The 22479-nt window shown below is 51.8% G+C and overlaps 1 protein-coding gene across 1 annotated transcript in view; it reads left to right on the top strand.

Moving 5' to 3' along the window:
- Positions 1–21424, top strand: part of IGF1R (insulin like growth factor 1 receptor) — a 291050-nt gene extending 269626 nt beyond the window's left edge. The window contains exons 18-21 of the mRNA XM_059371653.1: positions 3366–3525; positions 7465–7594; positions 13153–13287; positions 20859–21424. Of these exons, the coding sequence (XP_059227636.1) occupies positions 3366–3525; positions 7465–7594; positions 13153–13287; positions 20859–21240 (807 nt within the window). The 3' untranslated portion in view covers positions 21241–21424. The remainder of the gene's footprint in view (positions 1–3365; positions 3526–7464; positions 7595–13152; positions 13288–20858) is intronic.
- Positions 21425–22479: the final 1055 nt, after the last annotated feature.

Below are 22479 nucleotides of genomic sequence, written 5' to 3'. Positions count from 1 at the left end.
CCCTCCCCCGCCGCCCCGTGTCGGGGCCCCTCCCCCCCTGCCCCCCCTCCCCGCCCCCCCCCCCCCCGCCCCCGACACCAGCCCAGTCTGCGCCTTCCAGGCTAGGAAGCCCTGTTTCTCACACTGTACCTGCAGGTCAGGCCGGATCCTGAGGTAGAGTGATAATCGTCTCAGCGGGACCGTCTCTTCATCTAGGCGGAAAGTTCCATTTGCATTACGAGCTTCACAGTCTACACTGGCAGAAATCCTAGGCAATTTCTCATTAGTCACCTCTTCTGTGGCAGGAACCCACAGGCCATCTTTTTAGCATGTGGAAGCATGACCTGTAAAGGGAGGAATTCTGAGAATAACCCCGTAGATAAACACTTACAAATAATACCGACAACATCCGCCTTTCATTGGGCTGCCTCCATGGGTTTAAAATCCTAACCCTTACCCTGACTTTGCTTGGCGTTGAGTAGGCTTTGCACCTGCTTGCCTCTGCCAGGGTCCTTCCCTTTCTCTACCCCTTTTGAATGCCTACATCCTTTCTCTGCTTGAGTTTAATCTTCTGTTTTCTTTTAATCTGCAGCTTCATTATCCCCCACGTCATAGTAGTTCCTTAATTTGAGCTCTGAACACCTGTTCATGTGTGGCTTCCTTAATCCACAGCAGATGATGCTTGTGGTTCTGGGAGAGTCATGAGGCCGAGTGTGGCCCAGGCCCCTGCGGGCTGAGGGATGGACAGCACACCCCATCCTCCCCTGCTCTGCTGGCATGGGTCCCCAGCTCTCCGAATCATAATACCTTTTCCCGGCTCACTTTGCTCATTCACAAGCTAGTGTGCATGAGAACCACTTCCTGGGACGGGCGGCTAGAGAGGCATGGCACCAGAGTTCTTACCAGATTCATTTCGAGGCACCTCTGAAAAGTGCAGAAGCCTCACTCCCTGCCTCCCCGGCTTCAGGCCCAGAATCAACATTTGGAACACGTTGTCTCAGTCCTGGCTCGGCTGCTTAGCTGTCTGCCGTCCTCAGGCAGCCGCTCCGGGCCCCTGCACCACGGAATCCGCACGTGTAAAATAAGAGGGTTGGACAAGATGATTACCCGAGTCCTTTTCAGATCTAGAATTCACTTTAAGATTTGTCAGATTTAAACTTGTTCTTCCTAACTCGTGTCAAGTATAAAAATACGTCTGCTTGTCCTGCAGATTCATTATATTCTCCTTGGCATCTTCTCCCCAAGTGAAGATTTGCTCATTTACTTGGCTAAATGTGGGTGTTTGTGTATACATGTCTTCAGTAGCTCTAAGCAAATGAAAGATTTCCGCTCTCTAAAATGTCTGCACGAACGGCACTGAGGCACCGTGAGCCGACAAAGTGTCAGCTCTCTCTTCTGATACTTATAACCAGGTTCCTTTCATTGAGTCTGTTTTTCGTATTAATTATGAATGACCACGTCTAGTAAACACACATACTTAATACTCCTCAGCTGAAGGATCGTGAGCATAAACTTCACATTTTCTAGCATACCATGCATTTCTAGAGGCCTGAAAAGGTTAAAAAGGTACTGGTGGGCCCAGGGGGAGAAACAGCTTGTCTAAACAAGGTTCCTGTGTAAAAGAAAGTGGTGGCTCGGGGTTACCCTTGGGGACATCATGTCACTTCCCTGGGAAACTCACTGATAAGTATTTTAAATCACCAGAGACTGTGTTGATAGTCTCTTCAGGAGGTAAAGGTACGCCAAGCGTAGGGAACTCACTGGAAAGTACTTGGAGGGTTGTTACCCTGCTTCTAGAAGGCAGCTTTCAACAGAAACTAGCACGTCCCTGGACAAAGCCAACTGCCGCCAAGCCAACTACTGCCCAGGGTCCAGGCACTGTCAGGCACTTTCCATGCGTGGTCCCAGCTTGTCTTCCCAGCAGTGACCCCACCCAGGCATGCTGTGCCCACGCTCCACAGGGTTTGAGCAGGGGAGGTGGCGTGTGGGACCTGTCGGAGAAATGTGGCTTTGCAGTGTTGTAACAGATTTTCTGTAGTCAGGGAAACCGAGGTAAAATCTACTGTACCAGCACGAGCAAGAGGTGGTTAGCATCTAAACTGCCGCAAGCTGATTGGCTTTGTATTTTGTTTTTGAGAATGGAGAGATTTGGCCACATGTCTTTTTTTTTTTTTTTTAAGATTTTATTTATTTATTTATTTGACAGACAGAGATCACAAGTAGGCAGAGAGGCAGGCAGAGAGAGAGGAGGAAGCAGGCTCCCTGCTGAGCAGAGAGCCTGATGTGGGGCTCGATCCCACTGGGATCATGACCTGAGCCGAAGGCAGAGGCTTTAACCCTCTGAGCCACCCAGGCGCCCTGGCCACATGTCTTATATAAACCTTTTTTCCAAATGGATTTATTATGATTATTATTTGCTCCTTAATTCTAAAGCCAGTATTCCCCTCCTCTGCAAAAAGGAAATTCTTATCCATTTTACTTGTCACTGTTTTGTATTCATCCGCCTCTGAAATAAGCTTCACCTGGACTTAAATTAATTGGCAAGTGCCCGTTTGCCTTGGTGCCCACGGAAAACGATGATCCAAGGAATGCCATATTGTAAGGTGAAAACATTAATCTTGTTATTTTTGTACTTTAGAAGAAAGTTGAAGAGAAAGAGAAAGATCAAGTAATTTTATAACAGTGCTTATGTGGGAAAAAAGGCATATGGTGTCCATTTGGGTAACATACCTGCTTATTTCCGCATAGCCTTTGTAATATCTTCTCCATCCTTTTACCTGGACTTTCATTATAGAAATAAAGGAACATAGGAACTGATAAAAATTGAGTAACCGAGGGGTGCCTGAGTGGCTCAGTCGTTAAGTGTCTGCTTTCGGCTCAGGTCAAGATCCCAGGGTCCTGGGATCGAGCCCCACATCAGGCTCCCTGCTAAGCGGGAAGCGTGCTTCTCCCTTCTCCCTCCCCCCGTGCTTGTGTTCTCTTTCTCGCTGTGTCTCTGTCACATAAATAAATAAAATCTTAAAAAAAAAAAAATTTTTTTTAATTGAATAACCAAGAATTCGTAATATCAGAAATTGTTAGTTTCACTTTAAATAACTTTTGTGCTACCCAAAATAGAAAATGCTGGTCCCAAGTTGTGCTAATTGGTGTTTCTCACTGCAGCTTTGTGTGATGTGGTCAGTGAGCAAGCACATGACTTTACCACAAAGCAGATGCTCTGGTCTCCATAATAATATGTTCCTTCTGAGCAAGTCCTGTTTCTTAGCAGAATGACCTGTGATGCTCAGGTTGAACCAAGATGGATTTGCGCACCCTGAAAGAATGTAGAGTGGGAAGAGTGCCTAAATTCTCATGTGAATTTTTTTTTTTTTCCTAATCTCCAACAGAATAATCCAGTCCTAGCACCTCCAAGCCTAAGCAAGATGATCCAGATGGCTGGGGAGATTGCAGACGGCATGGCATACCTCAACGCCAACAAGTTTGTCCACAGAGACCTGGCCGCCCGGAACTGCATGGTGGCCGAAGATTTCACAGTCAAAATCGGAGGTGTGTTCTTAGCTCTCCAGAGCCGAGCAAGAACTAAACTCACTCATGTTGTAGGAACTGAGCTGGTATTAGCCGATGTGCAAAGAGGTTTTCCAATGCATCCCATGAGTACAGAGTCTTGCTCTTGGGAATAACGTGGTTGTCTCCAGTTGATAGTCAATCGAAAATCTGGCTGGGTTTGCTCAAATCCCTACTGCACATGTGGACACAGTAGAACAAGTAGTGGGCAAGGGTGGACTGAGGCCATGGTCCCTGCGGTAGCCTCTCCTGGCACTTGAGGCATTTCTTGGCAGAATAGTTCTAAGCATTAGTTACGCAAATAATTGAGGCGACATCCTCAGGTGATTTTTGACTTGGGAATAAAAGTTGCCATCCAAATTATCAGTATTTCCCCTAATATTCTAAGCCTGAAAGGAGCTTTGTCTTCCAGTAGTCCATGGAGTTTTCTAAGAGGTGAGATCGCCTGATGGTGAGGGTCCTACATAGAATAGGAGCCGTGACAGGGCAGTGGCAATCCCTCAGGTAAGGGAATATCACTGCTAATTGGGGTTCATGTGCAGGTTGATCAACTTCTAAACTCGTGACCTGTCTGTTGTAATACTTAGCTAACCAACCTGCTGGTTAGACCTCTTGTTGCCACCATCCACTCAAATACCAAAAAAAAAAAGCGGGGGAGAGGGGGGTTGGATTGCATTTCTGGTGTAAGTTAGAAATTTATTTCAACCTTTAGGTGTAGGCTTTGCCTTGATCTCTTAATCCTGATCTAAAAACAAAACAAAACAAAAACCACATACAACCTCAGAACTGCCCAGGAATATACCTGCTCTTACCAGGACCCTTATCTTCCTACTATGAGATGATGATGGTTCAGAAAAACATCAAATATTTATCCTGAGAAACTGCAGCGGACACTTTACATCCAAAATCTATTTAAAATTAACGTCTTTGATTTTTCTGACTGTCCCAGCACATAAAGACAGACACAGAGAGTGAGGGGACAGAGGAATATGTCTCAGATGAAAGCACAGGGCAAAATCACAACAACAGAGCTAAACAAATCAGAGATAAGCAATATGCCTGATAGAGAATGCAAAGTAATGGTCATAACGATACTCACTGGACTTGAGAAAAGAATGGAGGACCTCATTTGAGACCTTCAACAAAGCGATAGAAAATATACCAAAGCACCAATCAGAGATGAAGAACTCAGTAACTGAAATTAAAAATACACTAGAGGGAATAAGTAGTAGAGGAGACAGAAGAACAGATCCATGAGCTGGAAGGGAGAGTCATGAAAAGCAACCAAAGGGAACGGGAACAAAAGATAGGTTAAAGGAAGTTAGAGGATAGGTTAAAGGAAGTCACCGACACTATCAAACATAATAGCATTCACATTTTAGGGTGCCAGAAAGAGAAGAGAAAGAAAATTTATAAAATAAAGAAATAATAGCTGAAAAAGTCCCCAATCTGCGGAAGGACCCAGGAAGACCCAGGAAGCAGAGAGAGCCCCTGGTAAAATCAACCCAAGGAGGTCCACGCCAAGATACATAATAATTAAAATGGCTAAAAGTAGTGATAAAGAGAATTTTAAAAGCAGCAAGAAAAAAGAAAACACTTATATACAAGGGAAACCCCATAAAACTATAAGCTGATTTTTTGGCAGAAACTTTGCAGGCCCAAAGGGAATGGCATGATGCATTCAAAGTATGGAAAAGATAATAAAGTGAAATAAAACTCACCTCTTTGTCTAGCTCTTGAACTGTCTATTCTGGAAATGCAGTCTTAGCAATAATTTTTTTCTTTAGCAATGATTCTGAATGAACTGTTTGGGCCCTTCAATTGTGAACAGTGAGTATCGCCTCTAGAATAGTTACCAAATGAGATTTTCCATCTGTAGGAGACAGAGGTGATGAGTGGAACGGTATCATAGAATAAACATCCCTTGGTCCTCAGAATTACTCATTCAGGAGCCACTGGTCCCTGGATTTGGACCTTTGAAGCTTCCGCACATCTGGTGCGCCTTGAAGCCTGAGAGGCTGTCATGCTCCTGGGTTTCCAAGGAAGAGCCTCTCTGGCTGCTGTCTGGGCTTTCTTTGTGCTTCCTGCTCACTTGCCCTTGCTTTTGCATTGCCCTTGCTTCTCCATGAGGACTCAGATTGTTCCCACAGAGATGCCATCCAGCGCCCGTTCCCCAGCACCAGAGAATGTAGAAGGCCTGAGCTTAAATCCTGGTTCTGCCAATAACAGATAAGACTTGAGGCAAGTGCCTGAAGTTCTATGAGCCTCAGTCTCTGTCCCTCTGAGATGGGCATGCTGATACAGCAGATGAGATGGTGGGAAGAAGTGGGTTCAGGTGGCTATAAGCACATGCCTAGGCCTCTGTAGATGTTATGTCCTCCAGCCATTGGCATTGTGCTTCCCACCCTCTTCCTGTTACATGCAGGAGCTCAGTTCACACTCCTTTCTTCCTGGCTTCACATCACGGTGGGAGAGCTAGTATTGTGCCTCTTGCCTTCAGAAGTCCAAATCAACAAGGACCATATTTGCCGTTTAACGAGGTGGCACATTTATAGTGACATTTTCCTGGTACTTGTGGTTTTTCTCACTAAAATTTGAAATTTCTCTTTTGTGTTAAAAAATAACTTGTGTTCTTTTTCTGGGATTTCCTTTTTTTTTTTTTTTTTTCCATTTCTGTGCAAATAAAGGCAAGTCCTCTCATTTGCATGTCACTGGATTAATTCCAAGATAAGACTTCAGCATTCATTTTTATTCTTCACTAGGGTTCAAAACCCCTATTTTTCCTATGCCCAGTGTCTCTTGGATTACAAACATGACAAGTAATTTCACCAGAGGCAGTTTGATGGCCCTCAGCTCAGTACAAGTAAATTGTGTTGGTTAACGTCCAAGGAACTTTATTCCCCGTGTTGTTTGCTTTGTAGCCTGACGGCTTTGTGGCATAGTTAAAGACATGAATGAACATTTTAGAAAGGAGAGCAGCCCTTTCTCCTGGGAAGGAGAACGGAAGAGTCCCTGTAAGAAAAGGTTGTACGATTGAGTGGAAAATCAAAATCTGACAAAGAAGCAATAATTTAGGATTATAAAGCAAGCCTGCCTTCAAGCGTAATTACGTGACATCTTCTGGAGACTGGAAAATGGAAGAAGTTTTCAAAAATGAGTGGGAGTATTATGTTGAAAAACATTATTGAGTAATAGCTCCAGGGGCCTAGTAAATAGCCTCTCCCCGGCATCTTAGGGTACTTTTTTCCCCCGTGGATTTGTAATTTCAATATTTTCCCCCATATTAAGCAGCAAAACTACCTTATTTCCTCTGGCAGTAGGCAGTGCTACCAAGGCAATAAGAGTCAACACGCCCTTGTTTATTTCACCAGGTTTTAAAACCACATAAAAGTGACCTTTGGGTCTACACAGTATGTATTTTCTTAATAAATTGTATGGCTCGATAATTTGTAAATGCTTCTCATTTTTAAGTAAATAAAGAAATTAACTATTTATTTATTTGGAGTTAACTTTTTAAAAATGATTACTTGAAAGAGAGAAGGAGAGAGAGCAGGGGGAGGGGCAAAAGGAGAGAGAGAGAGAGAGGGAATCTCAAGCAGACTCCCGGCTGAGTGTGGAGCCCAATTTGGGGCTCAATCTCATGACCCTGAGATCACAACCTGAGCTGAAATCAAAAGTCGGTCGCTTAACCTACTCAGCCACCACAGCACTTCTGGAATTAACTTTTCTGGAGACTCAAATTAGAAACCTATTTGAAAGCCGAGATTTCTTGGTATTTCCTTGTCATGTGATTAATCAATTATCCCTTGCTGAGTCTGCCTTATACAATTGTGAACACTGAGGTCCAGCCTCCTTAAAGTGCACTCCCCCTTGGATGTGGGCATGGGACCCTCACCTGCAGCCCTTCTCTCCACCTTACAGATTTTGGTATGACGAGAGACATCTACGAGACAGACTATTACCGGAAAGGAGGAAAGGGGCTGCTGCCTGTGCGCTGGATGTCCCCCGAGTCTCTCAAGGATGGAGTCTTCACCACTCACTCTGACGTCTGGTATGAGAGACTTTTCTATAACACAAGCCCGGCACCCTCCAGCCTCCACAGATCCCATTGGCTCAGTCTCAAGGGCTTTATTTTTCTCCTGTTTTCTGTTCACTCTTACCCCATTTCCAGCTTCAGCCCAAAAGTGTTATGTGGGCCACACTCCTGCATTGTATAAAGTTCCTGTTGTGGGCAACCTCGCTAAGGGCATTTGTGGGATCTGAAAAATATATAGGACCAACCTTTCTTCCGATCCGTAGCTGCTCGCTAAGCGGCCAGGAGCCCTAGTGACAGAACACCAGCAGTCAGAGAACTTCACCTTCTCCCCGGCCTGCCTGCTCTCATTTTATCTTTCCCAACAGATACTTTGCATGTGCGTGGTTGCCTTACCTGATTCAAACTTGAGCTTGCAGACATTTCTTTATTTAGATGAAAAGCGTATGAGTCCGGCTATGTTTTCTTGTTGGTCCTGTCTGCTTCTGTCCTTCTTCCGTGGGCCCCATCATCGTTGACCCAGGGATGGTATGGAAAGCAGAATGTCTCCCTTAAAGATCAATGTGTCTCAGGGTAGAAAGCTTACCAGCTGCGGAGTGCAGAGAACTCTTAGTTGTACTATTGTGGTTCATCAGCAGCCTTGTAGAGAGGAGGTCAGGTTCTAAAATACAACTGGGGTCCTTGGCAGGCTGAGGTCCTGGCACATCTGCCTTCTAGCACGTCAGCTCATTTCTTGGCTGTCCCCTCCGGAGATCCCAATGCTGATGTGTTATAGAAATGGTAGTTGTTCACTCCACTTGTCTGGACGAGCACACACAGGAGCTATTTAAATAGTGACCGACATCATTTTTTTTTTTTTTAACCTCATGTACCTTTCACAGTTCAAGGGCCTTGGATCTTCCTTTGAAGACAGGTGCAAATTGGAAATAGCATTTGAATATGACCCGGCAAAGCACAGTTGCTTCTCGAGTTCACATATGAGATCTGTTTTGCAATCAGCCTGTCCGGGGTAGTTATCCCTTTGCTGTCAAATCAAAGTGCTCACCGTCATTTTTAGATGTAGAGATGATGGGGCGGGGACAGGCCCGGGTCTGTTCACGCATCTCATTATTCTAACCCCTGCGCTTCCAAAAGCTCCAAGGTCAGCTTACAGTACGATAAAATAGAGAAAACTGTGAGAGCCAGGGAAAACAAGGGGCAGAATAGGACGATAAAACTGGAGTTATTAATATCTCCAGGCAAATTTTGCCCAAACTCAGGTTAGCAACAACTGGGACAAACAGCAACAGAAGGACACATAGCGTTTGATGCCCGTGTTCTCACACTTGATGGCATTGATCATGAACCAATCATGTATTTAAATAAACAAGAGTGGGTATTTGGTATTCGTTCCATTCAATGTCCAGGCATTAGATTTATTATTATTTTTTTTAACACAGCCTTCAAGGGTAACACAGGTAGGTAGGGTAGGCCAGCCAAGATGTTGGTGAAGAGCGCCTAGGATTTAAAGCTTGTCAAAGGAACGGAAATCTTTTTTTTTAAGGTTTTTATTCTTATTTATTTTATTTTATTTTTAAGATTTTATTTATTTATTTATTTATTTGGCAGAGAGAGAGAGAGACAGTGAGAGAGAGAACACAAGCAGGGGGAGTGGGTGAGGGAGAAGCAGGCTTCCCACCGAGCAGAGAGCCCGACGCAAGGCTCGACCTCAGGACCCTGGGATCATGACCTGAGCCTGCCCAGGTGCCCCTATTCTTTTTTTTTTTTTTTAAGTTTTTGTTTATTTATTTGACAGAGAGAGAAAGAGCACAAGCAGGGGGAGTAGCAGAAGGAGAGGGAGAAGCAGACTCCCCGCTGAGCAGGGAGCCTGACGTGGGACTGGATCTCAGTACCCTGGGATTGTGACCTGACCCAGAGGCAGATTCTTAGCTGACTGAGCCACCCACGTGCCCCAGTCATTTTAGAATATAGTCAATAGCATAGTCATTCCTAAACAGTCGAAAATCTAGAAAGAGAGACAAAGAATTTTATTTGACTTTATAAAGGAGACCCCAGAATCCCAGGCCTGGGGGGTATCTGTGTGGTCACATCCAGCCCCCAGGTCCCATCCATGGTGTCCGACAGCTAGTAGTTGAGCAGATTCTGCTCACGTCTCCAGGGACGGAAACAGACCACTTACTTCTTAAGACGTCCCTGTCTTTGCTGGTCTTGCTCATGTTAGGCTCAGATCTGTCTCTTGGTGGTACCTGTTGGCCCTTTTCTGAGGCAGAGCTGCACACCGTGCTGTGTTTCTGATAAGACGGGCCTCGGAGTCACAGGAAGGGGTCTCTTTTCTGCAGTTTGGACATTTCTACATTTTTTTGTGCCCCTTTGAGATTTTATTCCCAGGCCCTTGGACCCGGTATTGGCTCCTCTCTAGCCCTGTGTCCCTGCCAGCATTTCCTTCGGGTCAGGAGACACAAGTGTGTTCCCTTCCTGGGTATGCGGACCGTCTCCAACAGTCTTCATTTCTTGACTCACTAAGGTTTCCAAACAGCCACAAATATCCAGGGCTGGTTGCACCCACTTATAATTATCTGCTTCTCTAGTGGCTCAAATATGAGAGAGGGGAACATGGATCTCTCTGTAGGTCTTGAGCTGCTGGCAGGTGGGACAGTGAGTGACACAATCCGGTCTTGTATGCAGAGGCGCAGTCCCTGAATGCTGACCCCAGGCAGCACCAGCACTGACCTGTGAGATTCACAGCAAACTGACCTGTGAGATTCACAGCAAGCTGCACTGTCTCTGGGGAAAGCAATGCTCATAATTCAAAAAGATAGCACACGAAGGCATTTGTTCCATGTTTCAGGAAGAGCCGTGTCCACAGAATTCGTGACTTGGTTTTATGTTCACATAAAAAGTGCCACATTGCTAAGTACCTGCTTCGAGAAACACATGGGTTTTGCCTCTTTCTCAGCGTCCCTGACTGGCTGTGTGCCCTTGGTCAACCCTTGGGACATCATGGGGCTTTGGTTGCTCCATCCGTGGGTGAGGTCTGTTTGGGAATGTCTACACGCCCTGTGAGGCCCGCAGGAGCTTGACTGATGTTTAAATGGCTCCTGTGACAACCGGGGATGCCAGGGAGGCGTCTCGGTGTTGGGTAGAGTCGGTTTAGCTTCCATCCGTAGACTCCCTGCAGCTGGTCACATCCCGAGAAGGATGACCAGACTCCAGGATTAAGTGGCCCTGCCTGACGAGCGACACTGACATCAGAGAGGAGTCACTCGGGGTAGGCCTCTGGGGGAGAGCCGGGCCTCTTACCTGCTGTGTTACTTCACGGGTGTGATCATGAGGGCCTGGTGAGGCCCAGGAAAGGCTCGGTGGTGGGGAGGACTCCTGTCCTTGAGGGGCGAAGTCTTATGGAGAAGAGGAAGTGATCCTGAGGGACTAGAGTCATGGAAGCCTGGCCAGGAGAGATGGGGTCGTGCAGCACCATAAAGTATGAATTGCCCCAGCTGGAGCTGTGAGGGTGCGGGTTTTTGGTAGCGGGAATGCAGGGGAAGCCATGATGGCAGGACGTGCTTGCTGCTTCTGGAGGACGATGGGACTCCCCTGAGGGGGTTTGGGGAGAGAGAGACCAGCGCTGTGTCAGGGGCTTGGGCCTGATCCTTCAGGTTCTGCAAAGACCCGCAGAGCTGCTGAAGGCAGAAGGACCCAGGAGTGGGACCCGGCACTGTGGTTTAAGATGTTCCCATCAGCTGAAGCCTGAGGCTGCGTGGAGTCAGGTGCTGGCGCCCCAACGGGATCCTGGGGCGCGGTGCTGGGCTCCAAGGACGTGGAGGGACAGGGGACCCAGGGTGGACAGCCCCAGTGAGGCCAGAAGAACAGGGCTGTGGGATAGACTGTGGTTGTGACATGTGAAGTTTACGGACGGCCAAGTGACCGTGCCTGGGAGCTTGAGCCAGAGCGGCTGGAAGGGTCCAGGCAGGAGCAGTGAGTGAGCCAGTGAGTACTGTGGCCTGCGGAGCACAGGTGTCTCGGGAGGGAGCCGCGCTCACAGATGCGCCCCCGGCCTGCAGTCAGCAAACACGGCAAGCTGGCCGTTTCTCCGGCTGCCTTGCGTGGCAGTGGTGGCCCCCGGGGCATGGGCTGCTGGGACCAGGTGCCCTGCAGTAGGAGATCGCACCGCCGAAGCTGATGGAGAAGCTGGCCGGCCGCCCCAGCTGAGCCTCTGAACGCCCCACCGGGGCTTCTGCGGTCTCTGGCTTTTCTAGGTCCTTTACGCAACATTAAAGACTCTTTCTTGGCCACTGGAACTTAAAAAGGACCTTGGGTGGGTGCGTCCTCTGCTAAGATTCTGTCTTCGTGTCCCATGTCTACTCTCAACAGCAATTTGCCCAGAAGCATTCCGCTCACAATTGTGGTAGAGTCTGAGCCCCTCCTGGCTCAGGATCCCGAGCGGGAAGCGCCGGGCCCCAGAATGTTCCATGCGGCTCTGCCAGCACCCCTGGCCTCACAGAGTCCCATTGGAAGCCCCTTGGGCTATGGGCTGCTGGCGAGCCTGCTTTATTCCACCGAAATGATCCGAATGTAAAGGCAAACAGACGGAGGAGAAGCTGTACAAGCCGGCCGTGTGTGTCGGGAAGGCACCTTTACTCTGCAGATTACAGCATTGCCTCTTTAAACATACCCGCCTGACCTTTCGCTGTGCATGTATATGTATTTTAATTTGTTTTCGGGTCGTTGGATCTTCTAAACCAACAGACAGACGGCATGCTTGGCAGAGTCGCTCACTGCTCCCCTTGCTGAATTGACTTCTCGGCCCCTTTGCCACTTGGCTGAACTCTGCCTAAGGACGCCCAGCTGCCCGGGAACCCCAAAACCAGCCAGTCCCGCCCTCCTCGCTCCCTCGGGGGCCCCACCCCCGCCATGAGACTGAGCCCCTCACAGGCCGGCAGCTCCCACAGCCCTCCAGTGCTTCTCTCCCCACTGCCCCCCACTGGCCCTGGGGAATCCCCGGTGAGTTTTCCAGCACTCCAGACTGATGGGATCTGAACTGTGGCCAGGGACCCGAGGCACCGTGTGTTTTAAAAACTCTCCAGGAGACTCTACTCTGCAGGCAGGCTTGAGAGCTACTTGGGTGCAGCTTCCCAAATCGGGGCAGCTCGTTCACCGGCTTGGCTATCCTAGGCTGCGTTTGAGCCCACTGCACCACGGTCCCGGCAGGGCCTGGGGATCTGTTTGGATTACAGGATACAGTGCGTTTGGGAGACTGTCCTGCCCACTGCACAGCTGGGGCCCTGACCTCAGGTTGTCCGGGCTTCACAGGAGTGCTCAGGTGCTTCCTAGTCCTTTGGGGGCTCCTGCAAACCCCCTCCGCTTTGGCTTCTTCCTCCACTGTGCCCTGGGGCTGTGTCTCCTGTGCAGGAGCCTTGAGCAGCATCTGAGGGAGACGGACGTGCACAGCTCGCCAGTGCCGGGCCCACAGCAGGATGCACGGGTGGCTGCCCCCAGGGCCGGCAGGTGCTGGGCGGACAGGGCCAGCGCGGTCAGCAGTCCCCTTTCTGAGCCCTCATGTTGTCCCCTCTCTCCCACAGGTCCTTTGGGGTCGTGCTCTGGGAGATCGCCACGCTGGCCGAGCAGCCCTACCAGGGCTTGTCCAACGAGCAGGTCCTTCGCTTCGTTATGGAGGGCGGCCTTCTGGACAAGCCGGACAACTGTCCCGACATGCTGTATGTCTTCCCTGGGCCCCCGCCACACCCCCTCCATGTTCCCTGACCCGTGACCTGGGGTGGGGGGTGCAGTTCTGGGAGCCAGTCTCTCAGGCCGGCGGGACGCCCTGATGGCCGGGGGGCAGTTTCGAAGAGGGTCTTCTTGATGGTGGGAACCTGTGCCTTCATGGGGCTGCCTCAGTTTCCCTCCGTCTCCCTTAGGGTTCTGATGGACCAGTTGGCACTGGTCCTCTCAGGCCACGCGTCTCTGTGGAGTATTTGCCCAAAGCAATCCTTACCCATCTTCTCCCTGCAAAGTTTAAAAAGGGGGTGTCATGGGGGATACCTGCATGACCATGAGCGCTCTTGACCCCGTTCCAGAGCCTCCCGCAGCGGTGGGCAGGCCTGCAAGAACTGGCACCTGCACTTGCCTCCGCCGTGGGGCTGCCCTCAGGTGTCCTCCCTGCTGAGCGTAGACAGAAGTCGTAAACCATGGGTCATGCTCCCTGGAGCTTCAGGCAGTGACCCCCGGGGAGCCTAACGCAGAACGTCCTCGAGCCTCCTGGGCCTCAGTGCTCCGCACTTAGGAGAAGCTGCCGGAGGCCAGGGCTGCGGAAGGCGGCTGGGCCTCACTGTCTGGCGGAGGAGGAACAAGTCAGAGGAGGCTGTGAAGGTGGCCTGGGGCGGGGTCGTCGGGTGCAGGACAGGGACAGGTAGAGAATGGTGCACTTGGTTTTAACACGCACGTGAAGGTGGGGCCCAGAGATTCTTCTGGATCCCAATGGGTGGAAGGTAGGCTACCACCACTAGTACCTTGGAGACCTGGGGACCAATTCAGGGATTTTCCAGAAGTGCTTTTCAGGACCTGTTTGGCTTCACGTGAGGAAAGATCCCAGAGGGACTGCGGGGCTGCGCCTGTGTCTATGTGGAAGACCCCCTAGATCTGCCTCACGTGAGCACCGTCTCAGGCTGCCTTCGAGCGGCAGGATGGTTTGCAAACATGAGGCAGATACCTGTCAGGTAACCAGGGAAACTGGCCTCAACAGCCTGAAAGTCTCACTCATTTGAGTCTCTCAGCAGTTTCCTTGGGGCAGGAATCCAGACGCAGGTGGGTTGGCCCCTCTGCTCAGGTCTCAGCCGACTGAAATCTGGGGCCACCATCGTCCCAGGCTCTGGGCCTCCCTCTCCACGCCCCTCAGGTTGTCCGCAGGATTCAGTCCTGTGGCTGCGGGACTGTCACCCTCCCGGAGACTGTCTTCTCCCACCTGAGCAGCTTACTTCTTCAGACCCAGGAAACCCTCTCTCCACTGCTTTTACCTTTTGTTTTACCTGATTAAGCCACATCTACCCCAGATAATCTCCCTTGTGGTTAACTCATCAGCTGATGAGAAAACTAAAATAGCCGAGGGAAATCCCGTCGTCATCCGCGGTCCAACCCGCACTCAGGTGAGGGGTTACAGGGGCAGGAATCTCGGGGAGCATCTTAGGGTCCAGCTGCCACAGCTTGGGAAGCAGAAACCATTGTCCATCAACAAACCAAGCTTTTGTGTTTTTTTCTGAAGGACTGGGTTGCTACCAAAACTGACTCCCTAGCTCCATGGAGGTGTGGGAAGCCTTGTTCCCATGGCCCTGACTGCCCAGCTGCAGGGCCTGGGGACTGGGGGTGACTCAGTGTGGCATCCCTGTGCTGGGGAGCACATTAGCTGGGCCCTGTGCCCTGTAGCTGCTGCTTGTGAATGTTTGTTCAGCTGAAGCCCATTCTAGCCCGTGGACAGTTTGCATGGAAGTATGAGAGAGGACCTACCACTGCCATAGGGAAAGCAGCATCCTTGCATTGCTCGTGTGTGTGTGGTGGGACAGGGGAACCCACTGGTCAGCCGAGCCTGGGCCCAGCATGGGAACTTCGCATGGTCCTCGACCTGAGGCGCAGAGGAGGCCCACCAGTAACGGGAGGCTCCTCTTCTCAGTGGGCAGTGTGAATGGTGGGGGGTGGGGAAAGGGTGGCGGAGACAGAGTGGGAGGCAACGGGGTTTCCCAGGTCCCTCAAGAACCTTCCCAATTAGCCTCTTAGACTTCAAGACCCAAAGTTAGAAGAGACTCAAAGGTCACTTAGTTTAAAAAAAAAGTCACTTAGTGCATTTTCTTGCCTAGCGTGGAAACGCTCCCTCTCCCGACTGTACCCGTACCAGTTTTCCACTGCAGGACATTATCCCAAACTTAAGAGTTGAAAACAATGATTAGCATTTGCCATCCCACAGAGTGTCTGAAGGCGGAAGCTGGCCAGCTGCAGCCTGAGTCTCCCGCCCAAGGCCGCTGTCCACAGTGGGCTTGACCAGGGCTGGGACCCACTTGCAAGATGGCACCCCATGGGGCCAGGTGCCAGGCAGCTGACTTCTCCCTGAGCAGGCTCAGCAAACGCTTCCTCTGGAAGGATAGAGAGGAAATATTTTCCAGCTCCAGGGGCCCACACGGTCGCAGTGACAGCCACTCACCTCTGTCACAGAGCCAAAGCCGTCACATGTGCCACACGACTGGGCACGGCTGTGCTCCCGGACAGTTTGGTTTGGAGATACTGAAGTTTGAATTTCCCGTACTCCTCATGTCACAAAATATTCTTATTTTGATTTTTTTTTAAACCACATAAAAGTATAAAAAACCATTCTTAGCTCCTAGGCCTTACAAAACCAGCCAGTAGGCCACAAGCACCTGTAGCTTGCCTCCCCTGCCCTAAAGCAAATGATTCCAGAGCAGAGCAGAAACCATGGTCACCTTTCGCGCCTAACATTGTGGGGGCAGCCCTCCGTGATGTGGCTGGAGATTACAGGGGGCCTGCTCGGCGGGGGGAGGGGCGGTCACTGGGGGCTGTTCTCTCCGAACGGTGTGGCTGCTGTATTCTTGTCAGTGCATTATAAGAAAGGTCTTCCTTCAGAGCGGAAATCTAAGTCATGGAGCACGAGGAGTGATGCGCACTGAATTCGCATCCAGGTGTCTGGTGCAGGACAGAGGTGGTGGCTGGAGCCCGTGGCGTGGTAGCAAGCTCAGAGACAGTCCAAGAAAGCACGTGTGCATTGCGTTCACGCGGTTTGGGGTGGTGGGAGGAGAGGTATTGTTTTCGAGCTTCCTCTTTGGGATAAATGTTGGCCGCCAAGAAACTTGTAGGACTCCTAGAGTTAAGCTACCTCCCGGTGACCGGAGTTTTGATACTAATTTAATAGGCGTGGGAAGCAGCCCACCTGCCGCGGGAAAGGCAGCGCACTTCCTGTTCCCAGCACGGACTGACCAGGAAACTCACACGGAGAGGTTACCGGTGGATATTAGATGTTTAATTCACGAGGCATTTCCGGCTTTGCCATCCAGAACCGCCCCCCCTTGGCGGATTGTTCTCCCTTCTAAGAAAATAACAAAATGAAAGGAGGCGAGTTGCTTGTATAGGGAGTGTCTGGTGAGCTCTTGGGAATTGCCCCAAAGCCCTGCTGGGCCTCCATGTGGGAGAGGGACCCTTTGATGGTGTGGCTCCAGGCGTCTGAACGAGCCCCAGTGTGATAACGGGGGTTGGGAGGGAGGAGCAGAGGCTGCCGGGGGCCCTCAGCTCAGTGTCTGCGCAGGCAGGTGAGGGGGACTGCTCTGCAGTGGCCGGTACACCCGTCCCCCAGTGGCCAGGTGCATCGTGGCTTCGAGGAAAGGCGGAGTGGTCCAAGCCACATAGAGTCCCATCCAGGCTTGGGAGTCTTAATGCTGAGACTCCGTTTGAATTAATTTAACCAGGGGCACGAGATCAGCTTTGGTTCGTGGTTCGCCGGTGGTTCTCATTTTAAATCGATGACACAGCCCATCTCATGGCTTTGTACTTACACCACGAATGTCCTTGTGTCCCTCTGGCTACATGCGGACTGCTGACACCCCAGAGATGGTGGCAAGGCTGGGTCCTAGCTCTCGGAAGCGGGGCGGTGGGACCGGGTTCTCATGCCGCAGGGTAGAGCTCGAGCAGAGGGGACGCTTGGAGTCGTAAGCCCTGGGCCAAGAAGCCGTTTGGTCTTCAGTAACACTTCTGCAGTGTCACACGTCCGGACAGTTGTCAGGGGCGGTTTACTGCATGTGGACCAGAATTTGAACTTTTGAGCCCACCTGAAACCGATTCAGTAGGCTCTGCCGGTTAAGGCTCCCTTGGCGCCGGTGATCCATGCTGGTTTGGTGGGACTCGGGCGCCGGAGTAGAATCCGGACAGTCAGGAATGGTCGTCCTCGCCTGCGCAGCCTTCTGACCGTGGGCTGTCTCGGGGTACCTGGGCCCTGCATTTGATCTCGGCCCGAAGACAGAGTGGGGGGGGGGGGTGTCCAGCGGTCCTGCTGTCCCACTGTTGGCCCCAGCTGAGAAGAGGCTCATGAGACAATCCTGGCTGTTCCAGGCTGCCAGGAGGAGGTGGAGGAGGGGCTCACCTAGCCCTTCCGGGCCTTTCTGGAATCTGGTCTTTGTTGCGACAGTGGCCGAGTGGACAGAGGCTGCGCTGCATCCCACTGCTTGGCTTGTGCTCACAAGCCGCATGTGTGCACTGCAGGGCCGAGAGTAGGGTGGACCCCGGGGCCCTCAGTGTGCGGGATGGGAGGGAGCGAGCCAGTCGTCGCTGTTCCTTCATGCCACCCCCCGGGGCCACCCTGGGCTCCCTTACACGGCTTCACCCTTACCCCCAGGCAGGGCAGCCAGCAGCCCCGTTTGATCTCCTCCTGCCCCAGGTAAAGGGTCCGCACATACCCGTCCCCGGCCCCCAGAAGAGGGCGTCCGGGAGAGGACGGCTCGGCCTCACCAGAGTCAAGTAGTTGTAAAACATGTGCTTTTTAAAAGAAGAGGTTTATCAGCCCATAAATCCTTCTAGAGCCTACTGGAAAGTTTTCTTGTGGAGATCCTGTAAACAAGGTCTGGGATCCTACAGAGTGAAAAAGACTTCCTTTTATGGGCAGCCCTGGAAGGGCTGTGACTCCGGGATGGGTTAAGAGAGGCATCACATGGCTTGTTTGTGCTGATGTCACTCCAATCACTCCCCTGCCAGTGGCACCTCCTCACACACACACCCCAGCCCCCACCCCAGCAGCCCTGAGCCAGTGCTCATCACGTGTTCCTGGCCCGCCGCGCTTCTATTCAGGGACAAGTCAGTCAGCCAGAGAGGAAATTGCAGCCGAGCCACAGAGAGGGGTCCTGTGTATTTATGGCCTGACTTATTTGGATGGCCAGGGGAGGGGGGTCCTTTTCCTCTGGTCAGGGAAGGTGGGCGTGCTTGCCAGGGGACCCAAGGCAGGAGCTCCCTGTTTATCAGTGCAAATCCCCCAGAGCACCTGTGACCAGAGGAAAGGCACCCGGTCTCCTCGGAAGACCAGGGTTGCTTTTGTTGAGGCTGAGAAAATGCCCCTTTTCCTGAGGTAGGTGTTGCTCAAAGCCCAGCCCTCCTCTCCAGGGGAGCACCCCACCCTGTTCACCCTCACTGCTCGCACAGATCATGGAATCTCTTGGTGCCTCCACTTCTTCAGCTATGAAATGGGCACATATTCTAAGGCGCCTACTTCCCAGGCTCGGGAGGAGGAAGGCAGCTCACGTGTGTCCAACCCTGCCTACCACCACGTGTGTGTCACTGAGCGCGTGAACTGGGGGGTCAGTCCTGCCAAGCGGTGAGTGGTGTGGCCAAGGGGTCAGGGGTAGTGTGGGGAGGGGGCAATCAGGTCAGGTTTCACATTTTGTCCAGATATTTTTCTGCTGGAGGACGGGTGGCAGACGTTTTCTGTATAGGGCCACACGGTGAATATTTTGGGCTTCTAGGCCAGTCTCTCTTCCAACTACTCAACTAGAAGTTGTCCCTTGAAAGCAGCCACAGACACATGTAAACAAATAGGTGTGGCTGGTCCAATAAAACACGGTTTACAAAAACAGGTAGCAACATGGGCGGAAAGCCCCTCTCCTATGTCCACCCTCCCTCAAAGTCACATCCTTTTCCCTCCAAACGACTTGACACCTTTTCCCCAGTTCTTCCAAGGTAGCTGGGGCCATCAGCTAAGGAGCGTTCTCTTTGCAGACTGGGTTTTGGGTCCCACGGGCTTCTCCCCTGGCTTCTTCCCTGGGGCCAGACACAATTAAGTGCTCTCTCCATCAAATGGTCAGCCCGAAGGAAGGCCAGAAGCCAATCTGGGAGGCTCTGTGCTTCCCAAATATGGGGAGTTCCATGGAGCCATCTTTATTGAAAAGCATCTCTTTAGCTAGAAGTTTTACAGAGAACTTTTCTGGCAAGAACACCAGTGGGAAGGGAAGGTTCTTTAGCTTCCGGCTCACGCAAGAAAGGGCCACAGGCCAAGCCCTTCTCGGAACCATGGCCTCCTCCATCTCTGGGTCCGGCCTGGTTCTTTGCTCCGTCACCTTCCTTTCCACTCCCAAGGTCTACTCAGCTGGGTCTGTCTGGGTTGTGGGTTAATCAGAAGCATCCCCCCCTCCCCCGGCCATCCTGAACTGTCAAAGCCCAGGCGTCCCCTAGGTCGGCTGGCTCCACCACCCCATTCCTCCTGTCTCCTTCCGGGCACAGGCTATGGCTCTCTGGGGGCCCCGTCCCATTGCCAGGAAGACTCCCAGTGGTCACGTGGCGCTGAGGGTTTTGCAGAGGTTTGCAACCCAAATGCCATCATGGTCCGGCTGGTGAGTCCCCACACGGGCTTCACGCCGTGTCTGCTGCCTCCTCCACCGGCACCTCCTGCCTTGTTGGGCTCTGGATGCAGGTCTTTGCTGGAACTGTCACTTAGTTCAGTGCAGCCTGGATCCGAGGGCAGGCTCTGCGTGGTGGGGTGCGCACCAGGCAGCCTGGGCGGCGCTGGACAGGACCCCGGGGCAACTTGGAACACAAGCTCCTTCCATCTTGTCGCCGCACTGCCCCACTGCCTGTTCTGCAGGCCCCCTGCTGGCTGTCCCCAGACCCCGAAGGAAACCTAGAAATAGCAGAGGTGGGATTAAGAGAGAGCTCACTGTCGGGATAGTTGCGATCGCTTCTAACCCTTGTTACCGAGACACCAGAGGTTTCCTGCGCCCTGATTCCGGAAATAATGTTCCATCCGTGGCTATAAGAGATGCTTTAAACAGAATTCTGTATAGGTTTTTAAATTTTTATTTCTTTCTTAAATATTTATTTTAGAGAGAGAGAGTAAGGGAGGGCCAGAGGGAGAGAGAATCTGAAGCAGACTCCCTGCGAACAGTGGAGGCCGACTCGGGGCTCAAGCCCATGGCCCTGAGATCATGACCTGAGCTGAAACCGAGTCTCAGACCCTTCACCCACTGTGCCACCCAGGCACTGCTCTTTTTATGTCTTAGCACTGTCACCATAACACTCTTCCTCGGGGAACCAGCGCTTAGGTTTTGCCCAGAGAAGGGTCCTGGGTCCTGGGTGAAGCGAAAGCCATGGTAGGACATGGGACAGGGGAAGCTGAAGGCTCCTCGGGCCATCGAGAGAGAAAGGGAGAGGCTCAGAGAGGCGGCAGCGCCCCCGGGGTCTCTGCGTGTGGCCGGGGGACCACGGCGAGTGGCCCGGGGAGGCGGCGGGGCCCATGTGCCGTGTGTCCTCACCTCAGGTTCGAGCTGATGCGCATGTGCTGGCAGTACAACCCCAAGATGAGGCCCTCCTTCCTGGAGATCATCAGCAGCGTCAAGGACGAGATGGAGCCCGGCTTCCGGGAAGTGTCCTTCTACTACAGCGAGGAGAACAAGCCGCCCGAGCCGGAGGAGCTGGACCTGGAGCCCGAGAACATGGAGAGCGTCCCCCTGGACCCCTCCGCCTCCTCTTCCTCCCTGCCGCTGCCCGACAGACACGCAGGACACAAGGCCGAGAACGGCCCAGGCCCTGGCGTGCTGGTGCTCCGAGCCAGCTTCGACGAGAGACAGCCTTACGCGCACATGAACGGGGGACGCAAGAACGAGAGGGCCTTGCCTCTGCCCCAGTCTTCGACCTGCTGATCCTGGGATCCCGGATCCCGTGCAGACAGTAACGTGTGCGCACGCCGGGCGGCGGGTGGGGGGAGAGAGTTCGAACAATCTATTCACAGCCTCTTGTACCTCAGTGGATCTTCAGAACTGCCAGTGCTGCCCACGGGAGACGGCTTCTCTGCAGTAAACACGTTTGGGATGTTCCTTTTTTCAATATGCAAGCAGCTTTTTATTTCCCTACCCAAACCCTTAACTGACATGGGCCTTTAAGAACCTTAACGACAACACTTAATAGCAACAGAACACTCGAGAATCGAGCCTCCTCACGCTTTCCCTGGCACTCCTCACTTCTCTCAGACCTGTCTCCCGCCCTCCCTCTCTCTCTCTCTCCCCTTTCTCTTTCTCTCTGCTTCATAATGGAAAAACCTTTGCCGCAAGCCCAGCTGGGACGCCCTTTCGATCAGATTGAGGAACTGGCCGTCCCTCCCTGTGGCCCCACATTGCCCCCCCCCCCCTGCCCCCCCCCCCCCCCCCCCCCCCCGTACACACCTGCCTGTCACCGTAGGTCTTTATAAAAAAAACAAAAACAAAAAACACGTTGAGACGGAATTTTTTTAACTGTATCTTTCACCTTTTTAGGGACATATGAAATTGACAAAGGGCCATCATGCATTCGAGGTTGTTACCATTTTCATGCTGCCAGATTCTGCCAAAACCCTCGACTTCCTCCCTCCCGATCCCAGCACCTGTTTCCTTGTTTCCAGAGGCATGGGGCGAGCACGGTAGCTAGTCACACCATTTAGGAGCCACGTTGAGGACACACTCCATCCGATCGCCCCTGGTGTTCTTTTCCAGTCCTGCGTTCACACAGGTCCAGTTGCTTTTTGACTAGGTTATTATTTGGGGGAAGTGGACAGAATGGGATTTTTCTCTCAGTGGAGACTGGGAGAGGCTGAAACCCCTCTTCCCCACCCTCCCCCCACCTGCTAGCCCCCAGGAATTCTGGAGAAAATAGGCCCTGTCGAGAGCCTGGCAGACAGGCTTTGAGGAAAGGTCGTCCACGTGCCAGTCTCCTGTCCCCCCACCTCGGCCGCCCCCCACCCCACCGGTTCCCGGCCCCCCAGGACGCAGATGGGAAGGGGTTTCCAGGGACTCAGCCCAACTGTTCATGCAGGTTTGCAAGGAAAGGAATTCAAACACCACCACAACAGTAAGAAGAAAGCAGTAAATGGATTCAAGCATTCTAAGCTTTGTTGATATTTTCTCTGT

This window comes from Mustela nigripes, chromosome 13, assembly GCF_022355385.1.
Source record: "Mustela nigripes isolate SB6536 chromosome 13, MUSNIG.SB6536, whole genome shotgun sequence".
NCBI lineage: Eukaryota > Metazoa > Chordata > Mammalia > Carnivora > Mustelidae > Mustela > Mustela nigripes.
Note: the sequence above shows the minus strand (reverse complement) of the source record. Positions and strands in the feature narration are given on the sequence as shown.